Raw genomic sequence first — 20,263 nt, 5'->3', positions numbered from 1 at the left:
AAACCATCGTACGGTCAGAGCTAATGTGATCAGGTGACATTTACTAGACAGCATTCAGATACTGGACCTGTACCTGGCATCAAGAACCTGTCTGGTCCAAGTTCATCCTTCTCTTTGTCCTGCTTTTCCTTCTTCCTGAAGGGAATAGGAGCTGGGAAGAGAAATACACAGAATATGAAGGACAATAGAAAGTACAGGAATTCAGGTGATATATGTTCATTTACTTCTCACTTGTGTAGCTTAGCAGTAAGGGAATAAGATATACCCATAATTAGGCTAGTTTGTCTACATCACTGTACTCAGGTCTCAACAGAAAGTTCTGTAGATCTCCTCAGAGGAGCATAGGTGAAGGTATCAATTTGGAATGACTTGCAGTTAGTCTACCGATGCTTCCCATCAGGAGATCTACAAAACTGAGGACTACTGCCTAAACTAAGGCGCTACCAGTATCTCACATATAAGCTATATCAACTATAACATCCCTTAAAAAGGGGTTGTACATCTTTGTATAGCCCTTGCAAGTTAGACACCCATCACCTTGTACACTCCACCATTACCGTCTCTTTTTATAAATTCTTTATTTATTTCAAAGAGGATTCAAAAAGATGCAAAAGACAGATCAGAACTGCACAATCATGTACAAGGTCTTACAAAATACATTGGAAATAAGTTAAAAAACCATGGAAGATCCATGCAATGAAAGTCTAATCATGGGCATCTGAGTCGACATGAATGATAAAAACTCAATGTATCCTCCTCTCTTTTTTTTTTTTTTTTGCCCCCTTTGTTGTTACCAATAAATTCACATAAACATATCATATGACTTGGGGAAAAGTACCGAACAAGGACAAAAAGAAAGAAAGGGGATAAGACATGAGGAAAGGAAGGTGGGAAAGAGGGGGGGGGGGGGGGGGGGGGGGAGTTTGGAGTTATGAGAAACTCTTGGGGTCTTCTAATATGTAGCTTTCAATCTAACAGAGCAGGTTTTGCAAAAAGTTTTAAATTCTTCTGTTTCTTTAAACCTCATCCAACTAAACCAAGTGGCTGTAAAGTCCGAGTATTTATCGTTTATGGAAAATATAATGTCATCCATAGACATAAAATACCATTACCGTCTCTTAACGGCAGCCTGGTGTGGAGATCCCTAACAGTGAGAACTGTGTGGCTGACTGGACCCAAAAACAAAACGTGGCCAATATTTTCAGGAGTTGTGTTTACTACCACTCCCACCTCTAACATCTGTTGGCGTCTGGGACTGACAGCTGCATTCAAGTAATAATAGAAAGTTTAAATCTACAAGTTCTAGAGCAGACTTGGGTAACCAGTTGTTCCCTAACTGTTTGAAAACCACAAGTCCCAGCATGCCAGGGACGACACTTTGTTCTACAACAGCTGCCTGCTTCTGTTCTACAGGACAACTTAAGTTAGTTGCAGTACTGAAAGCCTGTAGCGTTCTACAGCGCTGCGTTTTTACCTTTTGGCATTGCAGACACAAACCGTTTCCGCCACCATGGTCTGTTACGGTCCGAGCGCTCATCATCGCTGTCTTTCCTGTCTTCTAGCTAAACAGAAATATCAAAATTACTACAAATGTCATCTCTGCTACATTATAGTCAAAAACAGGATCAAGTTAAATTAAATGTAGTAATTTTTTTTTTTTTTTAGAATTCACATTCTCTATTGGAGATTAAAAATGCGCAACTCATTTTTAAAACTTTTTCAAAGGAATTTTAAAATCCAGTGAAATAGATTTCTGTAAGATATGCAAGAAAGATTGTCTGCACATTTTGTGAAAGCATTTCCTAAAATAAAAAAAGAATACAGCCCATTTAGAGAACCACCATTGTTCCTGTTGTCTTTCCAGATAAGACCTCTTCCTATATTTGTGTGCTGAAATTACCTGTCTCCACCTCTATTTGCACTCGTCAACGGAAGGCAGAAGCACTTTGCTTTATTATCTGATATCTAGAGGTGGAGAAGGGTGGGAGTCATCAGAACGGACTCCCGACGACCACACAAACTCACTGCGGGTCATTAAATTCAAAACTGCAGAGCAAATGCTGCTTGGTGACAGCCCATACCAACTTCTCTGTAAAAACACCTGGTTTTAAAGGGAAAATGTCTAGATATGAATTCAAGATGGTGACGTCTGTGGGGTCTACACTGTCTAATGGAAGGACTTTGACAGATTGTGGCCGATCCATGCTTAGGACTTATGGTAAGCATGACTGAGCCACCTACATGAAATAACCAAATTTCGGTTCAAATTAAATGAACGGGTGAAATAAAGCTCATTTAGAGGAGCGTTCCTGCTTTGCTGAAGGGCACATAGTCTGTTCTACCTACAATATATACTGTTTTAATGACAAACATTTGGCACCTTAAGCTGCATATTATTTTGCTATTTAAACTATACTGTGGGGTTATATTTTTAAGAAATGCCCCTTTCCAAAACATGGCATAGCCAATACTGGTTATGGTAAATACGGATTATGCAATGAAGTGCATTACATCTGTTAAAGTGAAAGAAGTATGATTTCTATACATGGGCAAATCCACCCGTCTGCTTGTCCTAATCTCTATCGGGCAAGATCTGTGCCAAATAAGGCACAGGTATGAGACCAAATCAGACAGATTTGGTTCTTAGTGAGCCGAATCCCGCTGGACCACTAGTGTGGTTGGCATTTGTCTAACAGTGCGAGAAGTCCTTATCCAAGGTCCAACAGCATTTTATACCAATCAATAAGCATATTTTCCTGATCAGATATTGGCTAGAATAGGCAATTGACACCCTAATGGAAATATTAGGGTAGGGGGATCTTTAGAGTTTTTAGAATATTTAACAGGCATCCCCTACTCCAACCTCAGACAAATCAGTTACATTCTGCTTGGGTTCGAAAACAAATACTGTACACTTTAAAAATAAAACTTGATTCAAGTGATGCAGGAGACACACCTCTCCCCTTGAGGAGTCCTTGCTTGGAGAAGAGGATGAAGAATGCGAGGCGTGGATAGCTGCAGACGCTCCTAATGCCATGGTGCTTGGTGGCAGCTCTCTCTCTTCAGTTCCTGCTCTTCGTGCCCAGCCAGGATCACTCATTGGCCGCCTTAGGGATGTGGCGATATCAGAGCTGCGGCTGCGCACCAACCTCTCTGGGCAAGAGTGCCTCTGTCTATAGGCATCAGAGTCCGTGGGAACAAAGATGTGGGAGCCAAATGTGGGCAGGCGGGTCTCATTCCCTCCTAATGCTCCTTCCAGAATGGGTGGATCAGGAGGCGGATGCGAGGGACGAACATAGTGTACTTTAGGCCGCACCACTGAAAAAAAACAGTGAATTAAGACTCTACAGTGTTGGATAAAATTGCATTATATACACTTCATAGGGGCGTATTCAATTGTTAGCGTTAACGAGCGCTCGAAAAATCTTAGCATTAATACGGTAATTACTCGCGGAATTTCAGCTCGCTGCTCCCTGAGCTGGGAGCTGAAATTCCGCGAGTAAACTACCGTATTAACGCTTTTCGCGCGCAATATTAACATTTTTAGAGCGCTCGTTTTTCAGCGTTAACGCTCACAATTGAATACGCCCCATAGTGTTCATATGAGAAATGAGTAAAAATTTAAATAACTAACCAGACTGATGCATCAAACTGAGATATTCATCATCAGCTTTACCCAATTCATTCTCTTTTCATGTTCAAAGTCCTGAAACAACTTGACTGACATCATCACATTCTATAGCACACACAACCCATCCACCAGGTCTTAAAGGACATGTTCATTATTTGGACAATGCCTCCCTTTAACTCCCAGCAACCACATGCAGTAGGGAGGGTCTCAGCAACCATTTAACTGAAGCCCACTGCTGCCACGAGCCGGTCATGTGGTGAGCTGTCAGTGCAGGGAGAGGTAGTCTGTCAACGTTCCTTCCACAGAGCTCAATAGATGCACTTCTATGGAAGACTCCCTCTCCTTATACCGACAACTTACATAATTGGCTCATGGCAGCACAGGGACAGGGGAAGAGCCTTAGATAGGCAAGACTTGTCCAAAAACAGACCTATCCTATAAGTCACAAAAGGTTATCCTCCATACTGTACCCCACATGCAAATAAATGTTTACCAGGTACCCCTTAGAGCAGTGTTTCTTAACGCCAGTCCTCAACCTCCCCAACAGCTCATGTTTTGAGAATAATATAAAATACTTGAAGAGTTATCAAACTGCATATAGTCCGGATAATATATATGATAAATTTGAATGCCCCAAATTCAACTGAAAGGAGACTGCCCTCTCACATGTCTTCTCCAGAATGGCGACCTTACAGTTGGAATCACCGCTAAAACAATGAATTATGGTCTTGGTCTAGTAATCAGCAGAAAGTATTAACACTCACATTGCTTGAATAAACTTGAAATGTTTCTGTAAATTGACATAGTGCATGCTTTGTAATGTGTATTTTATTCCAGGTTCCCTGCACTTATTTGCTCATTCTGGTGTGAATATCTGTGAATCACTGTTAAAACATGATTTTAGTTTGCCACATGTAACCTATGAAAAGAGATAGCATTGTGTTTGCTTATAAATTATCATTGTATTATTATAAATCTGGTTTGTTGTTGGCAATTCATGTCTATGCCAGGATTCAGTTGCATTTTCCCTGAACTTTCTTCGGATAAGTGGGAGCAATTCTATAATATTGGATATTGCCTTTTGGACCTTTGACTTTGTCCTCTCTAAAAAGGAGCCAGCCGTACTTTGGCCTCATTCCTGGTGCAAATGACATTTGTTTCCTATTTAACAATGGGGTTAATAAAACTCATTGAAGCAAAATATGTTGAGATCTCATGATGTAATATTGTAAGCTGGGCATATGTCTATCTTATCGTATGAAAAGCTTTTGGTTTTACTGGGATGTGAGGCCAGGTAGATGATGGTGTCCCAGCTAGCTCAGTGGATAAAAGCAGATGTGCTACTCTAGGGGGTATATTTACTAAACTGCGTGTTTGAAAAATTGGAGATGTTGTCTATAGCAACCTATTTAGTACATTGTACAAAATAACAGCTAGAATCTGATTGGTTGCTATAGGCAACATCTCCACTTTTTCAAACCCGCAGCAAAACCGTCATCTTCCTGGGATCTCAAAAGTCACCACCTCCTCCCACATAACTGTATTTCTTCCTACTTCATTTAGCACCTCAGCCGCAACGTCCATATAGATTTAAAAAAAACACTCATTATATCCCTCGATCTCCATTTTACCCTTACTGCTCAAGGAAGCGCTCATTTTCCACCATATCACTGCCAACTCCCTGAAAAAAAACTGCCTGGAGACCCTCTATGTCCAAGCAGTTGATCAACACATTTAATTAAAAAAAATAAAGATACAAAACATTGGGCTACAGTAACTGCACAAACTCAAACTTCTCAAATATTGCAGAATAAAAATGTCTAATTTTTTCATGTAACTTGTTGGACTTATTTTTTGTTTTGCTTTAGTTTACCAAGCAACTTGCAAGCTAATGAAACTGTCAAACTGTTGGTATTTAAGCAGAAACGGTAGTTTAAAAGGCAAAAGAAGTTTAAGAATAATCTAACATTAAAACTATTTTTTGGTCTTAAAACTACATTTTAGTTTTACTACAGATTAATAAACGTACATAAAAGGATCAGGAAAATATCACTCTTGTATAAATTTGGCCTTAAAATGAAAGCATAGGGTAAATCAGTTTTATGTAAATTAAAAAAAGAAAATGACATTGTCCCAGGTTGGGATGAATCTGGTTAACCAATTGCTGTCTAGTGATCACTCCTCTAATGAGACAGACCCACTAGCGACATCATCCAGGACGGAAACTGTGGAAAAGGCAGCTGCTGTCTGCCTTGAATGGAAGATTAATATGTTTGTACCATATTACACTGTCACAGAGAAACAGCAGCACTAAGGTTAATGGTAGTAGTAGACCTATACTGGCCGCAACATCCCTCTGGTCATATGGCAGGGGAGACCATTCATTCTCCATCTGTTCTTATAGAGAAACATACTATACAAGCATGGTCAGTGCAGCTTATTCTTATCCTCAGAATTAAACAATGACACTATGAACATTTCCCTATGCTTACTTTGGTAAATGTAATGTGCTTTTAAGTCAATGACATTATCTTGATCTGGGTATGCCAATGAATATTAATATAGATAGATAGAATTTGACGGCAGATAAGAATCACTTGGCCCATCTAGTCTGTCCATTTTTTAACATATGGTAACCTCAAATCCTATTTGATCCTTTATTCTTTGTAAGGATATCCTTATGTGTATCCCAAGCATGTTTACATTGCTCTACTGCATTAGCCACTACCACCTCTGATGGGAGGCTATTCCACTTATCCACTACCCTTTCTGATAATTAATTTTCCCTCTGAACCTACATCCCCCCCAGTGTCAGTACATGTCCTCATGTTCTAATACGTCTCTTCCTTTGATGAATGTTTCCCTCCTGTAACGTGTTAAAACCGTTGATATATTTGAAGGTTTCTATCATGTCCCCCCTTTCCATTCTCTGCTCATAAGTAATAGTATTGGATTTTGGGCACATTACATTTGAACACATTTGTTTTACTTGCAAAGCTTGCTTTTGTTTTTTGCATGTGATTTACAGTTTGTTTTGTAAAGTAGAGATGTATAGCATTGTTTCTTTTGAATACGTTTTTAATGTACACAATTTTAACCCATGTTCTATTAGAGTAGTATTAAAACGGAAGTAAACACCCCTTAATATCATTTACTTATTACACATGGACAAATGTGTGTAGATTTACCTTCACTAGATGCTGGAGCTAAGGGATCAAACATGGCTAACAGGGACTCTGTCTGGGTGGGAGGAGAGGTGATATGATGAACGCCTGGAAATAAACAAGGCACATTACATGTCTTTTTTTGAATGGGGCCCGCAGTCTGTCTCTGTTGAAACACTAAAAATAAAAACAAAACAACATAAGTTTAACAATTTTGTAGAGCATTTTTCCATAAAGTCAAGAGTATGATTGAGGAAACAGCAATACTTATAAGGCCCATGCAAGTTCCAACATATCCAGAAATATGGCCAATGCATACTACATTTAAACTGAAGCAATCAGGAAAACATTAAGGGAGAAATATTGTTGGGAGCTTAGGTAAAAAACTTTATTAAGTAATATGAATTAGAATTCTAAAACAAAGGAATTATTTTCCAGTTACAGCTTCCCTCTCAGAATAAAATACAGAGATGCAGAAGTTAAGCATTAGACAGCACCACTGCCCTTCTACTGCAACCTCACTTTATGGAGAGCACAGATCTCCTACTACAATCAACACTGCTAAATCTGTGGGATCTGCTCCTATTGTAAAGTACTTATGTTTCCTGTGGCTGGATCACTTCTAAATAACTTATTGTATAAAATGTATTTCAATTAGTGGCACAGTGCACCAATGTATATCGCTGCACATGTACTGAAGTTTGCATTAGAAATGTATTGATTTCTGATGCAGTAGGCAGATGTTGGAGGAAATGTGCTTTTGTAAGAAAGGAAATGCCATGCTAATTAGGCCTTTCAATTGTGAGTGACCAAGACCTCTTTTAGCCTGAATGCACAGGAGGGGGTTTGTGGTTGTTAGACTGTCTAAGAGAGATAGGAAACCTGACAGCAAGTAATTTAGGAAATCACAGATTGATGTAAATTTTGTTAAGTTTTAGTTGCATTTAAAAGTTAGAGAACATATTACATCCTGATGTTAATGATTGAATGTAATATCTCAGACTGGTGCCAGGTAGGAAAGGGGACTGGTTTACCCTCTGCCAACAGCCATGTCAGAAACAGTATATAAAGAGCTCTGTTTGCCAATGTAATGTATTATACCATCTGTACCTCTGGATGATCATTAGTACCTCCAACTAGTGTGAAATGGTAATTGTACGAACCCCTTGAGCAAACAAACATCACCGCTTGAAGATTCTGCCCAACGCCTATTATCTACTGTATCCTGTGACCAACAGATATGAGCTTACACTAATCCGTTCCCTGACGTCCACTACCCAGTAGTCCTGATCCATGGCAAGCAGTCAGGAGATACCAACCACCCACAGCAAATAAGCGCTGTAGCAGCAATACCCGCTACCCTAGAAGTAAACGGTTCAAGGTGCGGCGAAGGAGCCTATCGGTGGCAGCGAGATTCTCCTACGACTATTACACAGTTGGCATTCGCAGTCAGTGAGTGTTTGGTGGCAGGTGACACCAGTAGGAGTGGTCAATAACAGTCTGTTACCGACAGTGAGAAAAACTCCAGATAAACTGTGCAGGAAGAACATCCCTCCAGCCTTCTTCCCCGAACAGACTGGGTGGCGAGGTAAGTCCATCCAGTTACATGTCACAAATTTAATTTAAAACTTGCACAGAAACTCAGATTTAATTTGTTTATTCTTTAATGCCAAAACGTTCAAATTTAATCCTCCTACATCCTGATCTTTGACATATATCTTCACAGGTAGACAGTAACCCTATTTAAGACATCCTTGCTATGTATACCTAAGTATTATCCCCTGACAATGTTCATTATCGATTGAGATTTGTTTATATTTAAAAAAAGAAAGGAGTTCCCCTATCAAGAGCTTTTTGGGAGCTAGTGTGGATTGCAGATAACAATTATGCAATGAAAAGAGTCAACAATCGTTAAAGGACAAAATCCATCTTTAGTTATCAGCTGTAACAAAGCTAATATTTGCACAAAATATGTGTAGTTTCGTTTTATTATTGTGACCCCATAAATATGTTAGGAGCTTCTGTGTACAGTTCTAGTACATGATCTGCTTGTAATCTGGTTGCATCAGCTAACAATTAAACATTATTAAATGTGATTAACACAAAGCTCTAACACCTGCAGAAAACATAATACAAAAAGGAAGGGAGGTGCCAGACACCAACAATGCTGCATACCAGTGTATATTATTAGCATTCATAACTAAATAAGCAATATTATTCCACAGGACAGACATCAATGAAACCATGTTGCATGGGAAAATAAGTATGTTTGAGCCTAATAGATTTAATTTTGCCATGGTATGGAGATCAACCAGGTTATGTTGTAAGAGTTAAGGGTGCATAAAGAAGGGTATTCTAAGAGTGCATAATATTAGACAAGATACCATCTATCTGATTCAGAGGCTCCGCAATACACTACACACTAAACAGGAAAAGCTAAACAAAAAAACGAAAACAAAAAACAAAACATAAACCCCCCACAAACAGGAAGAAGGCCACAGAGTCCGTTTTGAATTCCTATTGTCTCAAAAGATTGTTATTTCATGGATGAACATCTGGACCAATATCTTCTCAAAGACCTCTTCTCCCTCTAATTTCACTAGCCCATCACCTAACTGATGAGAATCTGAGCTCTGTATAGGTAAAATCGGGCTTCACTTTCGACAAATCCCTTTCAGTATGGAAAAGTCTAAGTACATAGCTCATTAATCAATTAAATATCCCCATTAACTCACTGAAAGAAACTGCACACGGGAACTTCTTAGATCAAAAACTGTAAACACTCTTTAAAGCCTGACCTCATAATCTCTTTGTCATAGAGCCACCCTATTAACACACACTCGTATAGAAATGTAGGACAGCATCCAAAATTCAGTACATGTACTCTATGATACCGATCACCTTAATAATGTCTAAATAGAATGTATGTGTACACAACAAAGCCAATCTTTACTCAATATATATACCTCAATTCCATACAGACTCATACTGTATATACCAACCGTAACTGCCAAAAACAACAGAAAGAATAGGAAAATGGAAGAAAAAAAAAATCAAAAGTAAATAAAATAGCTACATCTCATACAACAATGAAACCATGGTAATCTCACACATCATATTCCTTAAAAGGAAAACACCTATATATCCCTTGTAAATGCTATATGTCATGAAAATACAATGCTACATTCAAAGGGTTTTTACAAGATAAATTCTAGCACTTGCATTATCATTAATATTATGGTTTATTTATGGCTCCATAAAATTCTGCAGCGCTGTACAATAGGAAAATATAGCATACTGCAAAGACATGGAGGACCAACAAGCAAAGGGAAAATACAGGACGTACAAGTAGCATAAATGCAAGTACAGCAATAATGATACATAATAATGTGCATAAGATGTAATGGGCAAGATATATTACACAAGTGTCGTACAGAACACACTGCCCAAAATTTTATGTACTTTGGGTAAGTGGCCAAACCTGGATTTTACTGGATGGTCAACTACCACAAAGTGGGCTTCTTTTCTATCTGAACACCTAGAGATCACTTTTTGGCTTTTTCATAAACCCTTTGACAGCTGGTAAGTGTAGGCCCAATTCAACCACTCTTTGAACAGGTACATAAAGTCAAGCAACGGCCCTTCCCTGGGTAAAAATCTCACTTAGGCTTTAACTTAAAGTTTGGTAAAACAGTTTTGAACCAACTCCTACTGCAGAACCTATTTGCAAATACTGCAAGGGAAAAGTCAAATGCTTATCCTGATAATGTACCCCACCATGGTTCACAACTAACAGGATTGCAAGTAGATGATTCATTCAGAGTTGCATCACTGGAAAAAGAAAAAACAATCCACCACAAACATCTGAGAAATGCCTGAAGTGTAATGAAGCTCACAACACAGTAAGTAACAGTATTAAACAAATTAAAATGGAAGCTAATGATAGAACTGTTCAGATGTTAAACGCAACTTATTTTACAGTGTCCTGTCCAATGTCCATTGGGGGTTGTGTTTGCCCTGCCTCTCCTTGTCCACTTAAACGGCTAAATATTGGGCCAACGGTACAGACTCCATGTTTTGGAAGAACGTCACTCGATTGATCAGTATAAAAACACTGCGTTAATCTGTTCCTGTCTGAAATGGTCACCAGTGGGCTCACTAAAACTCACAGCTGTATCAGAGCTATCATTATCCAAAGACCTAATACTCACAGACTGATGCGACTGCTAGGTTTACCTTTCTATTGGACGCGCAATCTTTTTGAGACCAATTAAAACAAACAATCAGAACTGTAACTGTTGCAGTAACGTAAATACTCGTATTACTTGTCAGAAAACCATTTAAACTGCAACAATGTCTGTAGTGTAATCTTAATTTGTGCTTTGAGCTCCAAAATCACTTTGTCCTCCTGTTTAATAGTCAGCTGCATCAGCTCAATAGAACAAGCAGAGAGAATCTCACTTCAGGCAAGTGAAAAATCCTCATTGTAAACGGTTGCTTCTGATATGCATTATGTTCTGGGAAACATATTATATAGAATAAATTTTATATATACATTATATAGGATAGTAAAATCCCACCACAATATCATACTCCTTATCTCCACCAGGAAATAACCAAATTTTGAAGCCAGTGACTATGAATCTCCTACCTGCACAACTGAAGGAAATTTTATAAAAAAATAAAATAAAATTATATATATATATATATATATATATATATATATATATATATATATATATATACACACACATATATATATATACACACACATATATATATATACACACATATATATACATACATATACACACACATACAAATTCCCTTCAATCTTTGTCGTATAAAAGACCCAAAACCTGTTATTTACTAAGCTAGATCACACCCTAACCTGGCCACACAGAGTGCGATAATCAGTGTAGTTTTCAGATATTGCTGTGACTCCAAAGCAGGTGATTTGCCAAATAATTATCCAACCAAAGCCAAACATTATCATCAGGCACATTTGAAAATGCAGACAGACTACTCACAATGCCCATTAGTAGTCATCTTCTAACTGCACTACTAGGGCCTCACGTGATCAGGAATGACTCAATTTGGCAACTTGCTTATATGGTGAAATTGGAAAACGATGTCACCGTTTAGTGACTAAACAGCCGGATTGGTACGTCAGCATAACCCTCTCAAACCATTACCCATTTCCGATTGAGAAAAAAATAAAATAAATTGAACATGTGCGCATATTTCACTGCGAGATTGTGGTGCGTGTGTGTGTGTGTGCGCTATACATACACACACACTTATTTGGGCTAAACTTTCCATTTAGGGATATGTTTATTTATGGATTTTTACATAGGATAACTTGTTTTGGCCATTTATCCCTCTGCCTACATTTGCATGTCATTAGCAGCCTGGAGAAGCCTCACTTCACAGGTACTGTAAAACATTTAAATACAACCTGTTTACTTTCACTTAAACTTGATTAGAGCAGCCAAACAATCAATAAGCAGCTAATCGTGAAATAGCCAGTCCCACATAGTTTTGCAAACAGCAATAGTTTAGGGACAGATCCAGAGAACATGCAGTATCTTCCTGGTACCCAGACTAATAGACAGCCTTTACTGGTGCCCAGTCTAATACACAGAGCATTCCTGGTACCCAGACTAATTGACAGCCTTTACTGGTGCCCAGTCTAATACACAGAGCATTCCTGGTACCCAGACTAATTGACAGTCTTTACTGGTGCCCAGTCTAATACACAGAGCATTCCTGGTACCCAGACTAATAGACAGCCTTTACTGGTGCCCAGTCTAATACACAGAGCATTCCTGGTACCCAGACTAATAGACAGCCTTTACTGGTGCCCAGTCTAATACACAGAGCATTCCTGGTACCCAGACTAATTGACAGCCTTTACTGGTGCCCAGTCTAATACACAGAGCATTCCTGGTACCCAGACTAATTGACAGCCTTTACTGGTGCCCAGTCTAATACACAGAGCATTCCTGGTACCCAATGAAGAACATTCACTGATGGCATGCGATATGCACACCCTCCCCTGTTGCCCAGTCTAATATGCATTAAATAAACAAAATCAAATACACAAATAACCTATGTTACAATGTATATTAATAAAACAAAAATTGTGATGTAGTAATAAAAGAAACAAAATAAAACAATCCCTTTAAGATCCACCAGATGTTAAGGCCTCTACACCTCAATTCTAGGTACTGTAAATATGCATACACTTTTAATTACTGTTCGTTCTTGCACCATTACTAATAGTTATTCTACACTATATACCATTACTAATAGTTATTCTACACTATATACCATTACTAATAGTTATTCTACACTATATATATGTGCTTGCTTTGTCATCAATTCCAGCTATCTGCATCCCTTCAATTTACTCCATCTACCTTCTAGAATATCTTCTACTTCACAAGACTACAGCACAACACATACTGAATGTATGCCTGAACAAGGATACTTACTATGAACACAGTCCTCCACTTCAGGGCTTGTTACCGAATCCTTTCCACCAAAGTCAGAACTACACTCCGAGCGCAAGTCTTCAATCTTGTTAGGGATGTCCTCTGAAGTTGCACTAATTCCTGGAAAAAGAGGATGTTCAGAAAAAGGTCTCCGATGAAATATTACACTCTAAATCAAAGGGATTTGTTGATCATGAAAATGAAGATAGAACTTTATCTTACCTGACACCACACTGAGTCCTGGGGTGCTGGGGCGGGAGCTAACCTCTCTCACCTCCGTGTCGTCCGATGTACTCCCCAACCCAGAACAGCTTTCCAATTCCTGCAGCCTTTCCTCTTGCTTCAAGTCTTGTGCTTCTAAGGAGAAAGGACCCCTGCATCATCAAGAGGTTTTGTTGTTCTAATGGTCTGCTGTGCCTTAGGAGGCCAAACTGCAGTGTTCTACACATGAGAACCAAACAGTGCTTTAGCATCGAGACTCACCGGAGTCACTGGGAAGGACCTCCACACTCCAAGCTTCACTGGTGGTCTCCGATATGGTGGATCCAGTGCAGGGGTCAAGCAGTAAAGAGCCAGAGCCAGGAAGGCAGAGCAAGCTTCCCAACATGTTCTCTGCAGCGGCGCCTACAAGGGGATTGTCATGATCAACATACAATGAGCACCACTTCATACCAGAGAGACATCAGGCTAGTTTCAATCTTCCTTGAATGTTCCAAATATGGTCATTAGAAAACGTACATATAGTTTTTGTACTTATGACCACAACATGTCCAACAACAAAATAAAACACCATAAATACATGAGCAAGACATTTTTTTCCAGTTTATAAACGGCACTTCACGATTCCTTTTATATGACAAATGCATTAAATCAGTTACAGGTGTCAATACCCACCAATTCCCCTAATTAAAATGCAGAAAGAGTATGAATGATAGAAAAATTATTTTATGTTAAAGATTTCAAAAGATTCAATGAACTGCATTTAATCCTATCGTTACACCTAAGTATTTGAATGGTTTAGCCAAAATTAGCCAACACAAGAATATTGGGCTGTGTGGTACTGCAGCATCTTCTGGAAATCAGAGAAATCTGTCCAGGTTAATTTTGAATCCTGAATAATTACCAAATCGATTCCCTATTCCAAGCACATTTTGCATAGACCTTTTAGTATCCACTAAAAATATTAGTATGTCATCCGAAGCCACTGGTAACTTCTTCTATTTCACAAAGACTGAGGGCCCGATTCATTAAGGATCTTAACTTGAGAAACTTCTTATTTCAGTCTCTTGGACAAAACCATGTTACAATGCAAGGGGTGCAAATTAGTATTCTGTTTTGCACATAAGTTAAATACTAACTGTTTTTTCATGTAGCGCACAAATATCAACTTTAAATTTCAGTGTACAAATAAGCTATCAAGTATTTGTGTGCTACATGAAAAAACAGGCAGTATTTAACTTATGTGCAAAACAGAAAACTAATTTGCACCCCTTGTATTGTAACATGGTTTTGTCCAGGAGACTGAAATAAGAAGTTTCTCAAGTTAAGATCCTTAATGAATCAGGCCCTGAATCCCACTGTGTATTATTGAGTATTAGCTGAATTAGGGATTCAATGATACCGCACGTAAAGTAGGCGATAATGGGCACCCTGGTACATATGTCGCTCCAGGAGGAAGGTTTCTAACGCAACCTCCTGTTTTTACTCTAGCTTTCAGCAGGTTTTACAGGGTTTATATCTATTTAAGGAATTCGGGACCATAAGTCCATAAACCTAAAGAAGCTTAATAATTATTATTGTGTCCAAGTTAGAGATTTGTATACAATCCACACACACTGTAATCCATCAGTTGCAGCCTGTTTGATTTCATGTACAGTAATATCTGCTAGAGAATTGTAGACCGCACTGGGTAAACCCATCCAGAAATATCTAATGAAGTCAACACAAATGTGACCTATATAAGTAATACATTACTGAATCTTTTTCAATTTGACTGTCTATATCCAATAATTTAACCCTTTGAGTGCCCCTCTATACATATTTTCTCTTGCTCTCTTCTTTTTTGGACATACAGTAATATCTGCCTCTAATATCTCAGCACCTTCTAGACTTATTGAAGATATGTAGATTTAAACTAATATATATATATATATATCTTCGTTTCCTCATAGGAAACGGTGACCAGTTTTATGTACAAGTCTGAGCAAAACAGGCATTTACAGCTCTGGGACCTGTTACAAATAAGTCACACATTATATACAGCAGGGATAACCATGGACAAATGTGTGTCCCTTGTTAACACTACTAATAGCTTCCCCACTTTAGCAGCATGTTCAAAAAGATGTTGACATGTGTAGTATAGTTGCTGGCGTGTTGCTTTACTAAGAGTGTGTGTAGACATTCTGCCTCCAATAGCTCTTTGTGCACTTCCTCAGTGCCAGATACACATAAGCCTTTATCCTTCACTTCCTTTTGTCGTTCTTTTTCCTCCTGACCAGTGGTAGGCGACAATTCAAGAATTTCCCCAGGCACAACCTCTGAAAGCTTCCCAAATATGATAGTCAGCTGCGTCAACACAATTTACAGCACCTTATTGAAGGTACTCTGAGACATGGGGGAACTTTAAATCAGTTGGAGTTTAGTTTCCATATTCAATCCACAGTCTCTTTTCTGTAGGAAAGTTTAAGGATTCAAAGTTAAGTGGCTGCATAGTCCTCCAGGCATTCTGTTGAAGATAATCATTTCAGTAATGGCCAAGACTCAAAGGCCATATCTAATCTAGTAATCTAGATACAGAACCACAAGAGGCAGCATGAAAGGAGTATATCTTTTTGGTCAGGATGGAAGTACCTCCGAGTCATACCAACAGCAAATGTTGTGGTTTAGGATTAGTTGATCTCCAGTAATCCACTAATCATAGTATTTTAACACTATTTACATAGTGTTAATATCTCCCAAAATGATAAATAGTCAGTGTCTGTAGTTCTGCTACCCTTTATTATAGCACTGAAATCCACTAAATGTTCAAACAAGATGTGTTTCATGCATTCTATAATTCATAAAACCAATTTCTATTCTGCTTAAGTTTGGCTAAAGAGGCAAACTTAAGACATTATCAGCGCTACCAGTCCTCAAACTGTTTTTAAGATCTTCGCTTTCATTCAATACAGCAGGATGTGTTTTGGAAAAGTCACTGGATGTTTTGGAGATGGTGAACTGTGTCTCCTCCAAGTATGATAAAGTCTTCTTTAGCACTGTAGTACAAAGCCCTGACCTTTTCCATGTCTTGCCTTAATAAAGCAATGTCTACCTCAAATGTCAGTTTGTTCTATCTGACATTAGGAGATTGCTTGTAATCCATCATAAATCAAAGGTTCAGTACACTCAGATTGTGTGTGTCTCTCTCTCTCTCTCCAATATGCCGGCCTTAAGAAATGCTCTAACCAAATGCTCAGCTCTGCACCTTTTTAAGGCAACATGAATTCTCTCTGACAGTTCTCTGTGTGGTCTGGTTTGTGTTCCCTCAGTCTAGAGCAGCAATTTAAAAAAAGTTTATATGCGGGCACTATTGTCAAGATGCAGCGCTGATTCACTTTTTCATCAGAAATCACTTCCACCATGTACATTGTGCTGTGGTATCAAGGTGAGCATTCTGGTTCCAATAAATTACCATCTTTTTCCAAAGGCCAAATATGCAATAAGCATCTAGAGCAAAACAGAGGCCTTCTTGTCACAGTGGCCAAATTGTGTAAAGTTTATCGAAGAATACCCTGTACAAACTGTCAGAGTTAGGTTATGCCATTGGTTATGTCATGGGTACCTAAACGATACCATCGTTCAGGCTATTGCTTTTCCAGCTATATAGAGACATTCACGTAACCTAGTTTTAAAAGCAATGTGGAAAGTTGATCTTGTCTATAGAGCTCAGGAAGTAGAAAACATCATTCAGGAATTGGACTAAAGCCTTCTAAAAACATAGGTCTAGTTTAATTGGCTGCTATCAAATTGACCCTAGTCTGTCTCTCTCTCTCTCTCTCTCTGTGTATGTTAGGGAATTTAGACTGTAAGCTCCAATGGGGAAGGGACTGATGTGAGTGAGTTCTCTGTACAGCGCTGCGGGATTAGTGGCGCTATATAAATAGCTGATGATGATGAAAGCTAGACAGACATTCTTGATATCAAGGTGGTAAGAGAACATCTGCAGCAAACTATCAGTGTTCGTTCTAAAGTGGACAATGATCTGGACAGTTCATTTGGTTGGTTTAAACATGGAGTTTAATAGGTGTTGATATGGACTGATGGAAAGAGTGGTCATGTAGTTACCACAATCTGACAGTATGTAACTGTTGATGTACTGGCACTTAAATATGACAACACGAGTCTAGGTAACTCAAGCCTGACAACCTAGGGAAGCAGGCATGAGTAAGCATTTCAGAACAAAAACCAGCAGGCTCTCAACTAACTGGGCATACAAGTTGTCAATAGCAGCGAGCACATTACTGCTTGTAACATCAAGAGCAAAATAAAAACACTGGAAACAAAACAAAAAAAACATTATAATGTTAAGACACATATGGTGCATTCTTATAATGCCGAAAAGTCCGCAACCTATTAAATGTTACCAGATTTGTTTACGTACCCTGCAAAACTAAGACAGAATAAAAGGCTTGGTTTCCAGAGGGCCCAATTTTTAACCAGACAGCCGTTTTTAAGAAGTACACTCATACAGCATATGTGCACTCTCAAGTTAAATAAGTAATGTACTTAAAATATTTTGCTAAAGTGAATTAATGTCTGGATAAATATGCCTCATGTAGACACAATTTGCCTGTATTAGTAAGAAACGGAAATAAGTTTTTGCTTACCTGGCCTAACCTTTAGGTTGGCCTTTCATTTTATACAACAAATAAATAGTATGTGAATGTAATCATGTACAAGTGCCACTAGAGTGTGCTAGTCAGTCACAAAAGCAAAAGAGCACACAAGAAAAAATATGAATGTCATGCACAGGTCCAAAGAGAGTAGAAGCAGTAATGCCTTCAGCACTTCCAAGCAACATACAGAATTCTGTACACAATGTCAGTGACGTAATATAATCCTAGCCGAGAATTCCTTTTGTGACATCAGTGATTGATCATCTTTCTTGTCTGGTCAAAGTGCCAAGACCTTATATTAAACTCAAGCAACAAGACTTCATCTTAATGCATTTTGTCACCATAAACTCCTGATACATGCATTAATGTACAGAAAAAAAACAAATAAGTCACATGGGTGGAGCTTATAGCCAATATACTGTAGTTTTTCCTGATTTATTAGGTTTTCCTGTGTAAAATCTACAGTAGTTAATGTATAATGATGACGGTTTGATATGTTTTAGTACAAACAATCAGACCTGCCATGTGTTTTGAAGACCTGAGCTAAAATTCTTTAAATGGGGTTTTCCACCATTAAACAACAGTGTTCTCCCCAGCAACTATTTCCCGGGTGCTCCACCCGGCTGTTTTTACTAGTCACCCGGCTCTTGGAGCCCAACAGAGTCCTATTATAACAGAATAAACCATTGTTTCTCCTATTAGAGCAGGCACTATGTGAGCACTACAGCCAGCAGTGTGTGACCATTGACCACCAGTCTGACCAGACCTGGCAGGTGTGGGCAAGAACCTCAAACATTTTTCAATATTATTGCAAAGTATTACAACTGCCCCCACCCGGCTACTTAATGCCACCCGGCTGGCAACATTTTCTGGGGAGAACACTGAACAACTTAATATTGGTTTACACAGGACTTCTGGAAACATATCAAAATATATTGCTTTATCTTTCTTTCTTCTGTTCTTCAAAGAGCTTTACAGCATCTAAGCAGAGCCATTTGTTTCACTGTCACTTTGCATGACACAAAACTACTCAGTTGATGTAATTGTATCAGCTATGTTGCAATCAAGGGCGATGCAAATTAATTACTTTGAATGTTGGTTATAAAAGCTAAAAATAATAACTGAATGTGTTTAGAAAACAAAACAAAAAAACATACCAGAGAGGGGCAATACAAGGTAATCAATTACAGTTGTCTGAAGGTGGAAATCCATTTCAAATCTTCCAGGAAAATGTTCTGGATTTTAAGGAGTCATGTTGTAAGAGCCATGGACATCAGAAGACTTGACAGTACTCAGACATTACAATTATCCTCTCTCACCTGCAATCTCTTGTAGCCGGTCTTCATCAATGTTGGGGTCAAAGTCACTGCCAAGAACATCAGTGCTCCATGTCTCGCTAACCGTCTCAGAGATATCGCGATCGTCCGTCAACCCCATCATATCCCGAATTTCAAACTTGCGCAGCTTATCGTCAAGATTGTCTTGCGTGGTAGCTGCAGTGGGAATGTTCAAGGATTCAACCAACAATATCTAAAAAAACTTTATTAACAGAGTACAAAAAGCACAAGAGACACTGTCAGGTCTTCCGCTTACCTTGTTCGTGCTCCAACAGCTGTAGTGCCTCCACCCCATTGCTGCCAGACGGCCCAGCTCCCAGCTCCGACACAGACTCCCCTTCCAGATCCAGGGATGAAACAGAATTGGATCGGTTTGAGGGACCTGTTGAACACGGATTTTCCTCTTCTGCTTTATTGGCATTTCCAACCAAATCACAAAACATTTAATTTTCACTCTCTCAAAAAAAGGCGAGTTTTTTATTTATTTTTTTACATTGTCTGTCAATGCTAAAAGGGCTAAAAAACCAAATCATTCAATTGCATGCCGTCAAGGAGGTCTGATACTGGTATGAACACATATTTGCAAGTAGTCAGCAGGATAAAGTAAGGGCATAATAAGATAGTGTCAGACTTTACTGAACACTGCTAATAAATAGAATGCTCAATATGCGCTGGGATTCCTGGCTGGGGTATAAAGAATTCTAATGGTATAAGAAAATGACACAAGGTAATATAATGTCTCTTTCATAAAATAAGTTAT

At 38.7% G+C, this 20,263-nt stretch overlaps 1 protein-coding gene across 11 annotated transcripts in view; it reads right to left on the bottom strand.

The window, feature by feature from the left end:
* Positions 1 to 20,263, bottom strand: part of GAPVD1 (GTPase activating protein and VPS9 domains 1) — a 61,834-nt gene that overhangs the window by 10,973 nt on the left and 30,598 nt on the right. For 3 of the 11 annotated variants that reach the window (XM_075184810.1, XM_075184798.1, XM_075184806.1), the window contains 9 exons: positions 19,760 to 19,912; positions 19,486 to 19,659; positions 13,776 to 13,916; positions 13,515 to 13,649; positions 13,293 to 13,412; positions 6,820 to 6,972; positions 2,957 to 3,318; positions 1,475 to 1,562; positions 74 to 151 (listed from right to left, as the gene is read on the bottom strand). In XM_075184810.1, the coding sequence (XP_075040911.1) occupies positions 74 to 151; positions 1,475 to 1,562; positions 2,957 to 3,318; positions 6,820 to 6,972; positions 13,293 to 13,412; positions 13,515 to 13,649; positions 13,776 to 13,916; positions 19,486 to 19,659; positions 19,760 to 19,912 (1,404 nt within the window). The remainder of the gene's footprint in view (positions 1 to 73; positions 152 to 1,474; positions 1,563 to 2,956; positions 3,319 to 6,819; positions 6,973 to 13,292; positions 13,413 to 13,514; positions 13,650 to 13,775; positions 13,917 to 19,485; positions 19,660 to 19,759; positions 19,913 to 20,263) is intronic. The other 8 variants (XM_075184802.1, XM_075184807.1, XM_075184801.1 and 5 more) reach the window with 7 other exon arrangements.

Source organism: Mixophyes fleayi, chromosome 9, assembly GCF_038048845.1.
Source record: "Mixophyes fleayi isolate aMixFle1 chromosome 9, aMixFle1.hap1, whole genome shotgun sequence".
In the NCBI taxonomy this organism is placed as follows: Eukaryota; Metazoa; Chordata; class Amphibia; order Anura; family Limnodynastidae; genus Mixophyes; species Mixophyes fleayi.
This window is presented reverse-complemented; position numbering and strand designations above follow the sequence as displayed.